Source organism: Theobroma cacao, chromosome 8, assembly GCF_053813885.1.
Source record: "Theobroma cacao isolate CCN51 chromosome 8, ASM5381388v1, whole genome shotgun sequence".
Taxonomy (NCBI): Eukaryota; Viridiplantae; Streptophyta; class Magnoliopsida; order Malvales; family Malvaceae; genus Theobroma; species Theobroma cacao.
The window spans coordinates 266,929-285,678 of NC_142646.1; the positions used below are offsets into that span (position 1 = coordinate 266,929).

Here is an 18,750-nt window from a genome sequence, read left to right on the forward strand (position 1 = left end):
TTGATTCATCAATATGTCAGTTAAGATTATGGGATGAGACGTAGTGATTTCTGCCAAGCTTTTTGGTTCTTCATTTATCTGATCTAAGTCAACATGGATAATCCAATATACGAGCTGATCGTCACGTGCCTGACTGGTGAAAACGGAATTTTAAGTTTGTCATTCAATTAGAGCCCGTTAGGTATTGGATGGCCCTGGGATTGCTACAGAAACAGAAGGGTCTGCAGCTTGGCCCAGACTTGAGGCCCCGTCTTCTGCTGACAAGGCTCTTTTCTGCCGGAGGACATTTGGCCACAAAGGATGAGCTTCCATAAGGTCCCCGCCCTGCTAGGCTCGTATTAAACTTACTTCTGGCCCATTACTCATTTAGCCACTGAAGTTTCAGGATTTCAGCGGCTGAAAGAGGAATCCTCACAAGTTTTCTTGGACAATAATAAGCCAATCATTCTTATCGAACTCAACGAATAAGGCAGCGGAGGATGAGATTTTGCAATCTATGTATCTCGTGAATTTGTTAGGATTCAGGAGTCCGGTAATCATCTTTTTCATTGAAGTTATTCTAGCCAGTTCTCGTCTGTCATTTTCTGGAAGCAACATAATTAAATAAACTTCAAATCAGCATGAAATACGTGAATGCATGAATTCATCATGGGAAATGTTCAATGAAAACTCTCAGGCACTTCTTAATTTGTGAAACCACTCCAAAAAAAAAATCTGTGAAAGATGTAGCTGGAGCATTTTAAAGCTTACAGTGGAGTTAGTCTGTGGCTCCTTCATGTTACATTGTCTTGCGTATTTCTTTTCCCAAACCTTCTGTCTGCCATAGTCTTCTATTTGGAAATGAATTTTATAAATAAAAAAAGGTGGGAGGGAGGGATGCACAAGATATCTTCAGCATAAATCAAGGCATCCAACTATCTAGCTAATCTAAACTATAAAAGTAACAAAAAATATCTGTCAAACTCTTAACTATCCAACAAAAAAGAGATTTGTAAAAAAAAAAACAAGAGAAGTGAAAATAGAGAAACATTCGGTGAGAAGGTATCTCCCACATGGGCTCACATGGTTTGATGTGGGAGCCCCAATCCCAGCCCTTGATGTAAAGATTGCCGGTGTGACCCACAAATCCACAATTGGAATCACTTTCTCTTAAATTCTCAAACAAATCGTCAAAAGCCACCAGCGGCAATGTTTTATTTATATATTGCCTGCCTGTATACTACAGAAGGAAAGTAATGAATGAGAAAAAACGAAAATAGAAAGTGAGGACCATTCTCAATAGAGTAGAGACTAGAGAACCTCCAAATTATGAACGGCCGGTCTCTGGCCAGATGCTATGTCCACTATTCTCTATTGTACATCAACCAGTAGAATGAAACAACACCTCTCAATTTCCGTCCAATGCCCATCATGGAGACCTCCGTTTTTACTACCATTTCTCCATCATTAATTGTTAAAGCTAATGGCAAACCAGCGCAAACAGATCCAACTGTGAGAACAAATCTTTCTTGAGTCAAGTGCAACTGTTAGGCATAGGCAGGACTTGCAGTTGCACGGAGTATTGCCTGCATATGTGACAATCAAAATTCAGCTTCATCTATGATCGCTGTGAGGCTGGGTTTTGACCATGAAAATGAAATATACCCGACTTCCTTGAGCCCAAACGGTAATAAGCCCAATTCACTTTCACCCTGATCGTCTGATTCTCGATTCTTTTTTTTAGGCAAACAGCTACGTAATTGTAAAAGTGGAAAAAAGAAAGGAACAATAATAGTTTGGAGGTGCGGTGTCAAGGAAGAGCTGCCAACTGTAACAGGGCTGTCGGGTAATGAGTTCCACGCTGCTTCCTCCTCCTAACCCCAAACCCAAGCCAATCGCTAACTCAACTCACTCACGTACAAACACTGTGGCTTTTGTCTTCCTCTCCCACTTAGGTTGTCCTAAAGTATTTTATTTATCTCACGCAAATTCCCCTAAAATTATATTCCACGCGTTACAGCAAAAATGTGTACTTATTTCTTCAGTTTCTGTCACGGTTGACAAACAACAACTCCTCCACAAAATCACCATCAAACACACTCAAATCCCCACGATAAAACATATACCCATAGATTGTAATAAACCTACTACATAAACACAGGCAAACGACAGGTTTTCTATTTTAGTGCCTTTGTGGGAACTGAAGTAAACGCTGCCAAAAATGCACGCCAAGACAGACTCAGAGGTCACCAGCCTCGCCCCATCATCGCCGACGAGGTCCCCTCGGCGTCCAGTTTACTATGTGCAGAGCCCTTCACGTGATTCTCATGATGGAGAAAAAACCACGACGTCTTTCCACTCCACGCCGGTGCTCAGCCCCATGGGCTCACCACCACACTCCCATTCCTCAGTGGGCCGCCACTCGCGTGAGTCCTCATCGAGTCGCTTTTCCGGATCGCTCAAACCCGGATCCCGCAAGATCTCGCCTAACGACGCGTCGTCTGGAAGAGCACACAGCAAGGGACATAAGCAATGGAAAGAATGTGATGTGATTGAAGAAGAGGGACTCCTGGAAAATGAAGAGCGTGAAAAGGGACTCCCTCGAAGATGCTACGTTTTAGCTTTTGTTCTTGGCTTCTTTATTCTGTTCTCTATGTTTTCTTTGATTCTCTGGGGAGCTAGCAGACCCCAGAAACCCAAGATCAGAATGCAGGTAGTTTGCTCACTCAATTCTTTTTCCCTTTTCCTTTTGTCATTATTTTGAGCTCTTTAGATTGAATTACGAAATGAGTTATCATTGATTTGTTTGATTTTATGTTATAGAGTATAAAATTCGAGCAATTCAAGATCCAAGCTGGTTCGGATTTCACTGGGGTGGCGACTGATATGATCACCATGAATTCCACAGTGAAAATGATTTATCGCAACACCGGAACATTCTTTGGCGTCCATGTAACATCAACTCCTCTAGATCTGTCATATTCTCAAATCAACATCGCTTCAGGAACCGTGAGTCCACTTCAAATACTTAACATTTTCAGTTATAATTAAATCTCAAGTCTGTCATCTTAGATTTGTTGAATTGGGGTATTTCAGATGAAGAAATTTTACCAATCAAGGAAGAGCCAAAGGTCTGTACAGGTAATGGTTATGGGAAACAAGGTTCCTTTGTACGGAAGTGGAGCGAGTTTGAGCAGTTCAACGGGCACAACATCTCTTCCAGTTTCACTTAATCTGAACTTCGTTGTCCGTTCAAGAGCTTATGTCTTGGGCAAATTGGTAAAGCCAAAATTCTCCAAGAGAATCGACTGTGACATAACTTTCGATCCCAAGAAACTCAATGTCCCCATTTCACTCAAGCAATCTTGCACATACGATTGATAGATCCAATCACATGGAAAACCGGCTTTCTCTTTCTCCCTTCTTTTTTCTTTCTTTTTTGTTAAATTTGTTGGTCTTCCCTTTGTCGACTAGGAGTGGGAAATGAATGAGATACAGCTAAGCAGGGCAGGTTTGGAGATGTCTGGGCACGGAGTGAGGAACGCGTTGTTGGACTAATGGGGGCTGCCCGAGTGCCCCGACAGTGAGAAACACATACGTTGTATTCGGTGGTGACTTGTGAGTGATTGCTTTTGTTTTTGTTTTTTTTTTTGTTTTTTAAATGTAAAAGTAAAGAAATAATTTTTTTTTAAAAAGTACTACTTAATGTAATCCATTCTTTTAGTACAAAGTTTATGATGGAATAATAGAGCCTTAAATGTTGTAGGTAAATTGTCAGCTGTCGGTTGAGTAATTTTGTGTTTGAAGGAATCAACTTGTTTAACATTTTATTACTGCTGATATAATTTGGTTAGTTGGAGCAGCTTTAATTATTCTTTAATGTGCATCGAATAGATTAAAGCCCCTTCCAGGCAATTTGTGAGATTAAACAATCGCAACAGCAACCAACCCTTGAACTCGCTTCTACTCAATTTTATGCTAAGAAAGAGTAAAAACCCTGACAGAAAAAGCACAATGAACCTGGAACCACTGATTTGTTGCAGCAAAACACATTGGCCATGTGAGTTTGCAGGGAATGTCCATGTAATATAATATGGGACATGCATTATGTATGTGTATATAGTATTTAAAGGGATAACGAGAAGACAATCATCGTTCATATGGATGTCTTGTTCTTTCGGGCACATGCTTATTCTCAAGCACATGATTGAGTTTATGAAAGCGAGACAGGACCATTATCAGGATTCAGGGATCGATAATCAATTTGTAAATGATCTCAAAATCAGTGCTTCGAATCAATAATGACCAATCTCTCTTCTCAAACAACTTCGGGTAGGATGTCTTTACATTAAACTTCAAGAAGAGGTGAGTGATGGGTCATGTCTTGGAGAAAGCTAAACAATTTTGGATAGAAATTTTGATTTATTTAAATTTGTCTCAAAAGATCTGCAACTTGCTCAAAGAGCAGGATTTTAGAATCCCTTCTTTCCCAAATAAAGATTAAAATAAATAAGAACTGCTTCTTTCAAAAAATAAATAAATAAGAACTGCTACTTGCCAGATACTTTTAATGCATAGTTGCATATCACTGATGAGGCCGCTTAGGCTTGTCAATCAGCCGTGGAAACTTTTATCTCACCTCTTTCAGTGAGGTTAAAGCCTATTTCGCCGAGAAAAGAAGAGGTTCCCCCCTGCCTTCTCTTGCATTATAGGCTAGTTTTGGTTCCAGAAGATAAAAGAAAACCAAGCAAACTACAGTAGCCATTTTGGGGTGAGTTTTTGAGATACCATTAATTCAGCCATGGAAACTAAGTTGTAAGAAAATGGCCATTCTTAGATCTTATTTGTCACAGATAGTCATGGATCATTGCTTTTGGATCTTGCAAGGTTAGGTTGTAGGGTTGTAGTCGATAAATTGTTCTTAAATTTTGAATTCCATAATTTCCATTCTTTTGTTCTGGCCCTAACTGCATAACTTGTGCAAGTGTTAATGAAGAAAACTACCGAACAACTGAGGATCCCAGTGAAAATTTACAACAATTTGAGAATGAAATTATTTGATTTTTGAAAGCAGCACCATATTAGATCTGATGAGGGATAGATATGATTTCTTGCATTTTGATCTTCATTTCATTGCTTAATCTTGCAAAGACAAACCACCAGCTAAAGCCAGAGAAATTCACTTGATTTGGTAGTTGGCACAAGTCATATATCAGATCTAAGAGATCTCAAAGCAAGTTCAGCAGAACAAGAAGTAACAACTTCCTATTAATATAAAAATGAGTGAAACAAAGAGTCACACAAAATCAAAACAATGTTCTCCATAAACATAAAAGCAGCAACTCCTAAGACACTCCTTATCTCCTGCAACGGGTGATTCTAGAGCAGCCTCTGGTGTAGGGGTTAGCAGGCTCTCTGGCTTTAAAGCAATTGTGAGTGTAGTAAGACCTCCCAGAACGAGGGGGGCATGGAATCCTGTTAGCAGAAAGTGCCCCATAAGATATGTAATAGTGCATTCGTTTCCAATATAGAGACCTCCTAGCTATGCCACCTTCTTCCTCTTCACTGGCACCCAACTCATCGTACACAGACATCGTCCAGGGCCATTCAGTTTCCTCAGTCATGAGCTGGAAACTGGTGTGATCAGCCTGAGCGCTGCTGAGAGTGAGTAGTAGCATTGAGATGATAAGAAGCACTCTGATATATGTGGATGCCATTGATGTGATTCTTGATGAGCTTGGCCAAAGTGAAGAGACTTAGATTTGGAAACTGATCATTAAAGAGAGGGAGAGTTATGGAAGGTTGAATCATTTGTTGGAGGGAGGAGGGGGGTTGTACAGTAGGGTGACAGCAGTCACATGTAAATTGATGGTACATGCCGACTATACTAAAGATCCTGATAACTACTGCAAGGCTGAGGACATTACTGGCACTGCCCTGTTTGCCTGCCTCAATTGACGCTGCCTCCAATGTGGTGGAATCTGATTAATAAGTAAACCGTGAATGGATTACATTATGGCATAGCCACACGTTATCAGTGGGGGTTAACTACCTGGTATGGTCTCCATCAAGGAGATCAATTTCCTGGTTAGAAACTCTACACCCTGGAGGAATCCATGTGCTCAAGTACTCATGCATATTGCCTTGACAATCACCTGGTCGGTAACAATTATTATGTATGAAGAAAGAGCTTTGAGAGAAATGCAATTCTATTGACTTTTTTCCTTTTCAGATCAAAGGTATGACTAACAAACAAGTTAAATTCAGCCTCGTCAACAGTAAATATAGTCCAATTAATTTTCATTCTTAGATAAATAAGAAAATGAACGGTTATTCTTATTATTTTGCGCATCGATGGTTGAAAAACATCTAAAAAGGATGGTATTTGATTAATCAAACTCATTGGATGTGATCTTGAGTGAAATTTTCATTGACAAAGCAATCTCCTGTTGTGGTAATTGAAGTCAAATTAGGCAGCTTGAGAAGTAGTAATATTCAACATTAGACCAACCAAATTCTCCAAGTTGTGAAACTAAACATGTTTAAAATAAGTAGCAATACCACTGCCAATACATATTTTCAGCTTCTTTTTTCTACTCCCCAGCTCTCCCTTCGTCAAAATTTGGGAGTTTGGGCTTTAAAAGCCTGCTATCCAAGGGCTGGTTGGATCCAACCAAAACCAAATTACGCGAATGACTGGCAGCCCAAACTGGCCTACTACTCCATAAGAAACAAATAAACCAACTACAAGGGATCTTTTTGTTTAGCGAACAAACTAATTGCATTGAATCACAAAATATAACAAATAAGGGGGGCCAAACTAGAAATATAAAGAATCTTCTCCATCGGCCACCTCGCCAGTCCCCTACCCTCTCTCGCTCTCTTTCTATATGACAGAAAAACTCATCTCTCTCTGGGAAAGGCTCAAGTCTCCAAAAGATGGCTTTCCCTCATCACCACTTTCAACAACACTATCAACCTCACCAACAACATCAACAGCAATCGAAAAGTTTCAGGTAAACCCAAATAATTAATACCAAAACTTTAATTACTACAGACAAAAACAAAACCCTAACCAGAAAATAATTTGTAATCTGTTTCTTTCTATGTTTGATCTCAGGAACTTATACACAACCGACGATCAGATTTCACCGGCACTTGCTTATTACAGTGCGCCTAATTTGCAAGATCAGTCTCAACATCCTCCTTATATCCCTCCTTGTAATCCCTCTCACTTCCTTTTCTTTTTTATTTTACTTTCGCTTTAGTTTCTATGCAATTGGTGAAGAATTATATGAGGATAAGTAAAAAAAAAATTAAAACTTTTTAGTGTTAAGTTAGCTTAAAATGATCACATTATATCTCTCTCTCTGGCTTATACTTTTTAGGCATCAAAATTGGAACTTTGCTGTTTAATATTTCTGGGATTTTAATTTCATTTATAAAAAACAAGCTTATAGCAACTGGGTTTGTTGAATTTTCGTTTGTTGTTTTTATTGGTTTAGTTCATGTTGTTGGCTTTGCGCCGGGTCCGGTGCCGGTGACAGATGGGAGTGATGGAGGAGCCGAGTTGCAATGGAATAATGGGGTTGAGCCTAAAAGGAAAAAATTGAAGGAACAAGACTTTTTGGAGAACAATTCACAGATATCTTCTGTTGATTTTTTTCAAGCACGGTCAGTCTCAACAGGATTAGGTTTGTCACTAGATAATAATAATAATAATCGGATGGCCTCTTCTGGTGACTCGGCTTTGTTGTCACTCATTGGTGATGACATTGATCATGAGCTGCAGCGACAGGATGCAGAGATTGATAGGTTCCTCAAAGTTCAGGTCTGGCTTTGTGGACTTTAGCTTTTTGTTTAATCATAGTTAAATGGAAATAAAACATGTTTCGTTATTAGCTCCACGTATGTTGCATGGATCAATTTATTAATTTAGGATGTCATTTGTGCCATATGTGAATAATAATTGATTTTATGGTCATTGGATGCATGTGCATTTATCATGCTTTCGTGCTAAAATTTTCTGTTAAGATTTGTTTCAGATATATTTTTGGTAGTTTCTTGGTTCGATTATTGATTCTCTTAACTCTGGATAAGGCAGTTTCCAAACTTTTAACACGTTACATATTATTTTGTCATATTTAGTGAGTGTGGTTGTTGTCGTTATCTAGCTGCAAAGTGCTAATGAAAGTGAGTCAAGCTTTTGCATGTCCTGCATAAGTTCATTGTGTTTTCCCTTCGACTTTAACTTAAACTATTGAAGTTGTCTTGCGGAGCTGTTTGTACCCATTCTATATTCATTATTTTTTAAAACTATTAACAATTAAATATCATTAGCCATCTGCATTTTGACCTTGTTGCTAATTATAAATATACTTTATTGTGTGCTTAGTTTTGCTTTGTTTCTGAAAATAACACTATGTACCCTATATTAATGAGGTTCATTATATCTATGCTTGAAATTGAAGAAACTAATTTGGATTTGAATAAAGTGAACTAGTCTCTTTTCACCAACACAAACAATGCTAACTTGAATTCATCAATTTGAAAAATCTATGGTGCTGGGTCTTGCTATAATTGGAGGATGTTTCTGTTCTCATGCTTTGAATTAAGATCTTACTTGAGAATTACATGGTTTATCCACCTTTTTTCTTTTTCAAGGTTCTGATTGGAGTTGTTTGTGTATTTTATTGGTTGCAAGTGACGGGAGATAGTATGATTGTATGAGTATGGTAATGTTCATGGTGGTGAAACCATATATTGTTGCTTGTTTTAGCATTAACTTTCTATCTTTATTCCACAATATATGCTGGTCAATAAGCAGTTTTGAATTTGACTTTTAGTGAAAACACTTCTAATTCCCTCTTCTTAAAATAGGGTGACCGATTACGGCAATCTGTGTTGGAGAAGGTTCAGGCTAGCCAACTTCAGACAATTTCCTTGGTCGAAGAGAAAATTTTGCAGAAACTTCGTGAGAAAGAAGAAGAATTGGAAAATATTAACAAGAAGAATATGGAACTTGAGGAGCGAATGGAGCAATGGACCATGGAAGCGGGTGCCTGGCAGCAGCGTGCCAGATACAATGAGAACATGATTACTGCCCTCAAGTTTAATCTTCAGCAAGTTTATGCTCAAAGTAGAGATAGTAAGGAAGGATGTGGTGATAGTGAGGTTGATGATACAGCTTCATGCTGCAATGGCCGAGCCCTTAATTTCCACCTGCTCTGCAAGGAGAATAGTGACATGAAAGAGTTGATGACTTGTAAGGTTTGCAGAGTGAATGAAGCCTGCATGCTTTTGTTACCTTGTAAGCATCTCTGCCTGTGTAAAGGTTGTGAAAGTAAGCTTAGTTTTTGTCCCTTGTGTCAGTCATCTAAGTTTATTGGCATGGAGGTCTTTATGTAATGATATGCATCTGAAAGCTTTAATAGATTATACTAAAGTTATATCCAGTATTCTTGTGATTTTGATGGTTGCTTGCTGTTTGTTGGTTTGCTGTTAAACCTTTTTTGAAAAGAAATGTCTTGCGTGCTTAGGATTCCGCATCATCACTTTCTTAAGTTGTTGAATCATTGTTATTCTCTTGTTCTTCATTCTGTTATAGAAGTTTCTATGTTTTCCCTGCTCAGTGCTGTCTGGTTTTATGTAGTTTTAGTAGCAATTTGTTAGGGATACCATATTATGTTATCTATGTGAAGGTTCTTGAAGTGTGAGATCTTATTGAATGATTGGATAAGTTTCAGAACTGGGCAAGATCTATCATATTTGAGGTTCATGGAGTCTTATGTAGGTAGTTACATAGGAGCAGAAAAATGCACTGTAGGAGTTAAGAAAGTGGGTGTAGGTCAGAGGCAAATCCAAGCTTGTATGAAATGCTTCAAGAATAGTTAGGCAGGGTTTCTCATCGTGTATATATGGAGTATATGACTTGGTTATATGAAATATTCTAGGGTCTCAATCACACAGAAAGGATGTCTGATAGTATATCATGTCAAGTGTGATGCTTTTTCTGAGATAAACTGATTACAGTTGCTTCTTGTTGAGTGAAATTGTACATAACTTGAAAGATTCTCGGGTGGCTGATCAGTGTATAAACGATGAAGAAGTCCCTTTTCTTTTCCTTTTATGACTAATTCTAATCAACAATTAGAATCTGAATAATTTGTTCAAAACCAATTTAATTTGATTTTGAAAGGTTCACATCTTAAAGGATCGTCAAAATTGAATGACCCAACTCCAATTCTTTAAATGTTGCTTGTAAGCACGTGGGCTTTAGCTCTTTGTTTGCCTTGAGGTAACATGCAGCGGCCCCTTCCCTGGGCTAACCTATGGAAGAGCCCTTTATCTGGCGGCTTGGAGAAGTAGGCCGCATTGAAGCTTGAAACCATTAGGAATTGGATATGACAAACTTCATTGCCATCTGCCACTAATTCCATGCATCTCTACCTTGTTTCTCTCCTGGCTCAAGTCACCCCAAAATGAATTTTATGCAACCATATACAAAAGGGCTCTAGTGTAGTAACTTGCAAAAACTTTTGGGCTATCGTAGACAAAATAAATTAATGCAAAAAATGTAAAAGGTGATCTTCACTTGCTGACAAACCAAAAAAAAAGGCACCAATTATCTCTTTTGATAATCTTTTTTGCAATTTGAATTTAGAGAATTGCTGCCGCTCGCATGGCTATGATTAAGCGATATACCTTCATCATTTTCTGATGGCCTTAGCTAACTATTTAGATAGGGTTTGTTTTTCACGAGTAAATTCTTCTTGAACAAGGGCATCAGTCTGACCCGATCTATCACTCAGACAAGACGGCTTCCTATGCCCAGTTTGCAGAAAATCAAACCTTTTGAATGGCAACTGAGAAAAAGTGAGCGCAAGGGAAAGACACCCAATGGAGAAAAGGGGAGATTGAGATATTAGCCAAGGGAATATTGCTGTTTCTGACTGAAACCAACTACATATTCAGCTTTATGATTCTGTTCAAATATGAGCAGTTGTGAACAAGTTTTAACAAGTACTTTCTCTCTAGTCGTTGAACAGCCATCGTCACCTTTGCCAGGCCCCATGCAGTCAAAATTCAAGAGCTCTTAGAGGTTAAAGCCAAGCTGATGAGAGAACAAATTGCAGGTTGATGTACAGAACATCATAAAATAATAGTAGGAGGCATAACCCCAAGCTTTTGGTTCCACTAATATTGTAATTAGTATGTACAAGTCTTGGGAAACAAGTTTTGATTATTTGGGGTAGAATTGGACAAAAGTGGCGGGGAAGGAAGAGAATGCTTTTCTTTAAGAGAGGGTAGAAGATTGATGGGCTTTTTTCTAATCATGCCTTAGAAAGTGATGACAAAGAGGAAAGTGAATATGCTTCCCCCATGATTATAACTATCTGCTATCCATTATTGTTGTTATTATTATGATTATTATTCCATTTCCACCTCCACTTCCACTTCCACCTCCCACCGCAAACCCCAGCCGATCTCAGTCCTGTCATTGCCTCTTTCCTTCGCCTTTTTCCATTCCATTCCCCTTTATCCCCATTATTACAAAAATTAAAAATAAATTTCAAAAAGGAGTGACTTTATTTACTCCAGTTCAATCATCCAACCTCCTCCTTATTCCCCATAAAGCTGTTTTTTTTTTTTTTTTTTGGGTTTTTGCCTCTTTCTCTAGGTGGGGTCTATGGCTTATCTCTAATGGGCTTACCTCCACTTTGTTTTTCTCTTTTTTGCCTTTCTTTTTTCATCAGGCGATGTTGTACACTCCGTGAATTTCCTTTCTTTTTTTTTTTTTTTGGGTTGTGAGTGGGGGACTCCAATGTGATCTTACACTGTCAAAGTTATTCCATTTTTAAACTGAACATGTATCTTGTGATACCCACAGCCTCTGCCTCGGGTACGAGGCTATAGCTTAGTTGCTCTGCCTCAGTTCCTTGGGGTAAAGGGGTCCCCAAGATGTAAAATGGAATATTTGTATTGCATAGTTTCAAGTGTTGTCTTTCCTCGTTTCTCTGAAAAATTTGCATAGTTTTTGTACCATGTGCACTCCTTACACCACTTCCCAGATTATAATCTAATTATTACATCATTTCCATTAATGAATACGGAGTACCTTCTATGATTAAAAAACATCGTTGTCTCTTGTTGTTTACAAATTAAATGTCACCTGATCTCTGCTTTGACGCTGCCTCGTCTCGTATATAAAGCCAAAATTTCAGGTTTAGTTACAGAATTGCATCTGCTTCAGTCATTCAAGTACCAACTTTACTTATTACTACTCTTAGCTCCACCATTCAAAATCCTACTTCCCTTGAGATTGTGAATATTGTCTTATTATCCTCAGTTTGTACGTATACATGGGGCAAAGGAAAAAAAAAAATGGGCTCTCCTTGGTTCCGTAGATGAAACCAAGAAAAAGAGAAGTCTTATCCCCTCCCCCTGATTGCTTGCTGGCTTCACTTTTGGCAAACAGTGGTCCAAAGGAGAGAAACCCAACTTAAATTTACGTCCTTGTCCAATAATCTTCAAATGTAGCTTTCATGTGAAGGAGGACCGCCAGCCAGTGTTACTATCCTTCTAGTTTTCCTTAATCTCATGCCCAAGAATTGAGCCACAAGCCTTGGGAAAAAAGGGTCTTCTTTAATAATGACCGCAACTTGGTTTTGATCAAGTTGATGAGGTTTTAATTGGTCGCTTTTGGAAGCCAGATTTAATCAATTTTTGTAGCGCGCTGCCACATGATCAACATGGCACATGTCAAGATTAATGGAGTAAGCAAGTGATCATCAGTATAGCTTTATTACATAGGATTAAGAAGCGACTAAATTGGAGGTAAACTGTTATGAGAGGCGCGCGTGACAGTCGAGCTACAGTGGGAAATGGAGGTATATCATTTTCATGAATGGAAGGTCAGTTTCGGGGAATGATCAAGACCAGAATGAGGTTGCAAGCTTTTTGGTCGACATGATTGACCGGCATATAGTGGATAATTAGGTGGCAATAATATTTGTATGATTATGATGAACATATATCTATCTATCTATGTATGTAGCAATTAGTAAAAGAATAATAATATTATAAATGGGAAAAGAAACCGAGTGAGGGGAAGTAGACTGCCTGCCCGGATCCACCCAACACTGCAAATGATTCGAGGGTAACTGCATTTTCCCAGAACCGATCACCATCCGATCGAATTACAATAATTCAAGTCGAATTTCGATGAGGGTTGCCAGGTTTTATATCCTAAATTATTGGCAGTGAACAGAGAGAAAAAGGGGGCACTTTTAAGCATTTTGCTTTGCAAGAGTAAGCAGACGTGAGAGGTGGGACTTTCATATATATGCATGAAATGATGGTGAAGATGATGGGGGGACCCAGAATTTGGGTTGATCAACACAAAGAATCCCTTGGATTGAGGAGGAGGAGGAGCAGCAGTAGCAGTAGGCTTGAATTGTGGGTCCTTGTATTTGGGTTTTTTTTTTTTGGCCCTTTAACGTTCATCAGCCACAGTATAAAAAGAAGAGAAGAGGAAGAAAGAAAAAGAATGTGATGTGCATGTGATCCAACAGCCTTTATGTTCCCCTCTTCTATCCGAATATACAAAAACCACCATTCTTCCCTAGTGTCTTTTTTGACATTCGGGTACTAATGCTTTTCAGGTTAATCATGCTAAGGTCATACATGGATGTTACTAATGTTTATTTGTTCTAAACTTAATTAAATCCGGGCCCAGACTTAGACATCCAAGGTCGGCCATGTTTTCATCATGGCACTGATTAAAAGCAAGTTCACTAGTGGAATTCAAAAGACCACACTCCACATACCCCCCAATATCACATCAAAGCTGGCTAGCTAGCTAGATTGATATCTTTCTTTCTTGTGTACTACTTCTGAATCAACTCTGATCTTCATCATCTGTACAATATACTTGCATATCAATCTCTTGTCCATTGTCCTTTTGTACATGACAAAGTTTCACACGTTGGTAGTAGGGGATAGCTTTTCAAGTAGAAGAAGTTGAATTCATGTCTTTAACAAAGGAATGAGCGGAAAAAGAAAGGGGAAAGGCGGAAAAAGAATGGAAAAGGAAGGAAAGACATCTCTTGTTGTTCTCTCCTTTTAATGTAACTCTCTAAAGTGCTTGTTAAAATGAGCTTTCTTTTATTGATAAGAAACTACACTCACCATGCAAGTCTAAAATTTCGATATAGAAACCCCCTTTTGGACCCATGATAAAGAGATTAGTCGTGGAGGAAGTTGCTTTTTAACGTCTTTTTTGGAGGAATCCTACTTTTGCATGCAAACCCAATCCTCCATTATTCTAATACGTTTCATAAACACCTCCCTTTATATCTAATCATCAACCACATATAAAATCTCAACTTTCTTTTTTCCTTCATCTTAATTGGTCATTGTCTCACTAGCTCCATTTTCGGCCCTACATATGTAATTAATTTTGTACCACATTCTAATTATATTCAACAACATGATTTAATTGGTTAGTTAATACCAAAATTAATATAGAGTTTCTTAATTTCCAATATATATATAAAAGATCAAACAACACAAAAATGGCTATGTTGTTGTTAGGCAAGTTCTCCTTTTGTGGGAATGGAGACCATAATGGACCACACGCATTGAACATGTCAAAGCAATATTTTAAAAATTGGAAGAAGAGAATTCAGTTGAAGAAACAGAATCATGCATTGTATATGATGCTTTAGGCATAGCCTAGTTATTGAAAGACTTCTCCTCATCCATACTAATGATTAACTTCATGCCTATTGCCATGTTGGGGTATATATTGACTCCCTTCTCCATTTGATACAAATAAAAAAAAATTTACTGCCCCTGCATGCATATATAGGGATTTGAAGTTGAAATGAGCTTAGTTTCTAGAGAATTGTGAACATGCTGAAGTGATCACTGGCTTTCTAAAGCCATCAAACTAATTAAAAGGTGTATGTTTATTGGCATATAAATGAAGTTAACCCCAAGTGTCTGAATGACTAAAAGGAATGGAATATATAAAAGCAGTTTCTAGTTGCAACCTGTTGGAATTGATTGCCCAAAGTACAAGAATTATTCAAGCAGTTGCGAGGGGACAAATTATAAGAAAACTTAAACATTAATTCTTCCTGTGGCAAAACCAAGGCAATATGGAATGCCCTAAAGTTGTTGATTCTTAAAGGGCAAGCACCTGCTTATCATGACAATATCATTTATTAGTACCTAACTTAATTTTAGAATAGAGTGCAAGGCATAACTGGATTAAGTTCCCAGTGGGTAGAGCTGAATCCTATTCTATTAGATGTAGTAATCATGGTTAAGGGAGAAGGGTATTCCAGGCAAAAAGAATAGCACGTTCTACATATATATTTGCATGCATTATTAAAGCAGCAGGCCGGGTACGCCTCTCGTCTGTGCAAATTGGGAAGAGGGTGTCATCTAGAAGGACAGAGATGTCAATCACATAAAAAACACAAAGGACAAACCCTGCCTACGTATCTGCACTACCAAGACAATTACCTATCTTGTCCTCTCCATTTATATCACCCTGCCATTTCCTCGTGGGATCCCATGTCTCCTCGTGACCTCCCCTCCCCCTTCAGAACCATTTCAATCCACATTTTTATTTTTTCGCTTCAAATCTATCCTGGCCATATGCACTTGTTTTACCTTCAACCTTCTTTTGACCACCCGTTATCTGCGATTCACAGATTTGATGCTTTTGTGCATGTTTAAATAAATGAACATAACATAGAGTGCCATGTTTGGTTTTTGATATTTGAGTTTCTAACGTGTTTTTATATTAATTAATTTTATGCTGCGCAAAATGGCAAATGGGGTTGTCTTCCCCCTCTCTACCTCGCTTCTGCTGAGGGAAATGGACAGTGAAACAGACAAAAGAGAGTGCAAGAAGAGACAGAAGAAAGAACCTTGTAGCTTGTCGTTGTCGCATAGAAAACTGATTTTGATTCTTTCTCCTTCTCCTTTTTTTTTTTTTATCACTTTAGAAATAGAAAAGGAAAGTTGAAAGAGAAGATCGTTGCTACTACAAGGCTATAAATATATATATATATATATATATATATATATATATATATTACGATAGATTATATATTAAAAAATAAAAAGAATACGCCCCTTAATTAGTTTATCTCTCTCTCTCACACACACAGAGTCATCAAACCCTTTTTCTTTTCCACTTAAAATAATTAGTAGGAGTAGGGGTTTTATCCGTATTCGCTCTGTGTTTTAAGTTGTCTCTCCTTGGAATTCCCATATTCATCGTGATATAAAATATTGGTAGGTTTGGTCGTATTTGTATTGTTTATCTGCCAGAAGAAGAAAAGCAAAACAATTAACCAGTATAGTATTTTGGAAAGGGAATCGGCGGTGGTCATGTGAGAGAGGGGTGGGGTTCACTTTCACTGCGTTTTAGAAATTGGAATAGAATCTTCTTGGCTCCTCAACGTGTAGAGTTTGAAATAGGGAAAGAGAAGAGAGAGGCTGTGAAGATTTTGGGTAGTGATGGTGGTGGGCTCGGTAGGATCTGCGTCTAAGTTGCTGACAACTTGTTGAGAGGAAAAGATCAGCCTTTGTTCTCTAGATTTCCATACTATCCGTGGGGCCCTATCACACACTCCATATGTGATGAGTGTCTTAATGCAAACAAAAATCGATTTCCATATAGAAAATAAAAGAAAGAGAGAGAAATGAACCTTTTTTCTCCTTTCAGTTTTCACCTTCTTTTTCATCATCATTCAAAAACTGTTTCTTTGCTTCTGTTCCTTGTCCATAAACTGCTCATTTTCATCAATGAGCTAGGACCCATTTTTGTATTTCTTAATGGACCCACCGTATCTCAATATCTCATGTTTCACCCATGGATTAATTACATGATTAGGTTAATCAAAGGGGGTAATTAATCTGCCATAATTTCTAGTTAATTCTGAACTAATTATCGTCTGTAAATTTGATTCTTCCATAGTAAAAAAAAAAAAAAAAGGATAATTAAGGAGTGGCAGAGTATTATTCATGTGGGGGAAACAATCTAGTGTTTTGGTGAGTCTAGGAAAGTTTGAAAGGAAATTACTCCCAGAAATGTGCATGGAACATGAATGAGGAGAAGAGTCGTGGTGGTAATAAATAGTAGTATTATGTATGTTATCCAGGAAAAGTACAAAACAAGCATCACGAGAATGGCAACATACACTGAACCATCAAACAAAAAATAAGCAAAAAGACTGTCTCCATGTCAGCCGCTGCAACAATTGTACAGGCTGCAGAAGGTCCTGGGGTGAGGGTGTGAACAATTGAGGGAAGGATTAAGAAAGTTAGGAGAAGAGAGAGAGATGAGGCATAGCACGTTTTAGAAGGTGTTTTTCTCAGACTTGAAGAAGCATTTCCCATTATAATTGAATATCGGGACTTGAAGCTGACATTGCTTCTTTGCCATTGTCATGGCGATATAATTTCCTGGTCACATGCTAGCTAACATCTTTTTCCTCCCTTTGTTTCTTCATTCTATAATATTTGTTGTGGGTACTTGTTATATTTTTGGTTTATTGACTGTTTAACTGAAATTGCATTGGGAAGTAACTGATACTACATGATATAGTACATGTATAAATTAGCTAGCAAACAGTCAAAAGAAAGTGGGATGAAATGAAAGGGATCAAATCTAGTCTTGAGTACGGAATTTACTTTGCACCGAATAATTATGGTCTTTACCAAGTGAAAATTTGTGTGCAGTATATTCTTCTAATGGCCCTTTTGTTTTACTTGGGGAAAAAGGATGGATCTTTGAATAGTTAGAATATACCCCGACAGCTACCATTTCTCTTCTTTTGCATTTCCTGGATCTCTCTTATACAAATTCACTAGCATTGCTCTAATTTGATTAAGTAGTATATACCTGAAGCATCAAGTTAAAGACCGAACTGGGACAGAATAACAGCAGTGAAGTATGAGCATCACTGAATTGCCATTGGGGGGGGGGGGGGAGGATTTGTGAACAAGGTTAGCTTTTCCCCTGTACCTGTTGTGTTGTGTTGTGTTTGGGGAAAATGGACAGCGATTGGGGTTTGCTTAATAAGATAGGATTAACTTTTGGCAAAACTTTTTATGGAGAATGGAAAGTACCCATGCCCCAAAGCAAATGTAAAGAGAGGAATTATCATGGGTGGGGGAACTGGGACAGTTTTAACTTTGTTTTTCCAACGATGAGAATCATGGGCATGATCAAAATAATCAGCTGAGTATCTATGCGAAATAATTAGTCATCATTTTTCTATTTTTTCACTTTGGACCTCCCTTTGTGACCCTACTGTCTACTGTCCTAACTCATCACAAAATGAATCCATTTCTCACTTTTATAGGATCCCTCACTGTCCACTCATTGCTATGGTTTTCATGCAATCTTGTTTAAATCTTGACACTTGTTGCAGTAAAATCCCAGATGACCCTTTTCTTTTTTTTTTTTCTTACCTCATTTTCTTTCCATATTTTATTAGGAAAATACCAGTAAGTAAATATATATATATATATATATATGTAATCCAAAGATTGAAGGTTTTCAGCTTGCAGTTTCCGAATGTCATTTTTTGCTCTCCAAGGTAAGATAAATTTTCAAGCCCCCCTCACATTGACAGACAGACAGAGAGAGAGAAAAGACATATATAAAACAAAATTTTCTTGGAAGATTACAAGAAAGAAAGAAAGAAAGGAAAAGCCGAGATTTTACTTACAAAAAAAAAATTA

The 18,750-nt window shown here is 38.0% G+C and overlaps 2 protein-coding genes and 1 pseudogene across 2 annotated transcripts; 2 read left to right on the forward strand and 1 right to left on the reverse strand.

Annotated features, from left to right (window-relative positions):
* Positions 1-1,933: 1,933 nt before the first annotated feature.
* On the forward strand, positions 1,934-3,824 carry LOC18591173 (uncharacterized). Its single transcript, XM_018125281.2, has 3 exons — positions 1,934-2,692; positions 2,803-2,988; positions 3,076-3,824. The coding sequence occupies exons 1-3, from the start codon at positions 2,201-2,203 to the stop codon at positions 3,358-3,360; spliced, it is 963 nt and encodes a 320-aa protein (XP_017980770.1). The 5' UTR covers positions 1,934-2,200; the 3' UTR covers positions 3,361-3,824.
* Positions 3,825-5,086: 1,262 nt separating this feature from the next.
* Positions 5,087-5,997, reverse strand: LOC18591174 (protein RALF-like 34 pseudogene; annotated as a pseudogene).
* An 838-nt stretch (positions 5,998-6,835) lies between these two features.
* SBP1 (S-ribonuclease binding protein 1) lies at positions 6,836-9,434 on the forward strand. Its single transcript, XM_007017136.3, has 4 exons — positions 6,836-6,995; positions 7,100-7,200; positions 7,485-7,810; positions 8,860-9,434. Exons 1-4 carry the CDS (start codon positions 6,919-6,921, stop codon positions 9,385-9,387), a joined length of 1,032 nt encoding a protein of 343 aa, XP_007017198.1. The 5' UTR covers positions 6,836-6,918; the 3' UTR covers positions 9,388-9,434.
* Positions 9,435-18,750: the final 9,316 nt, after the last annotated feature.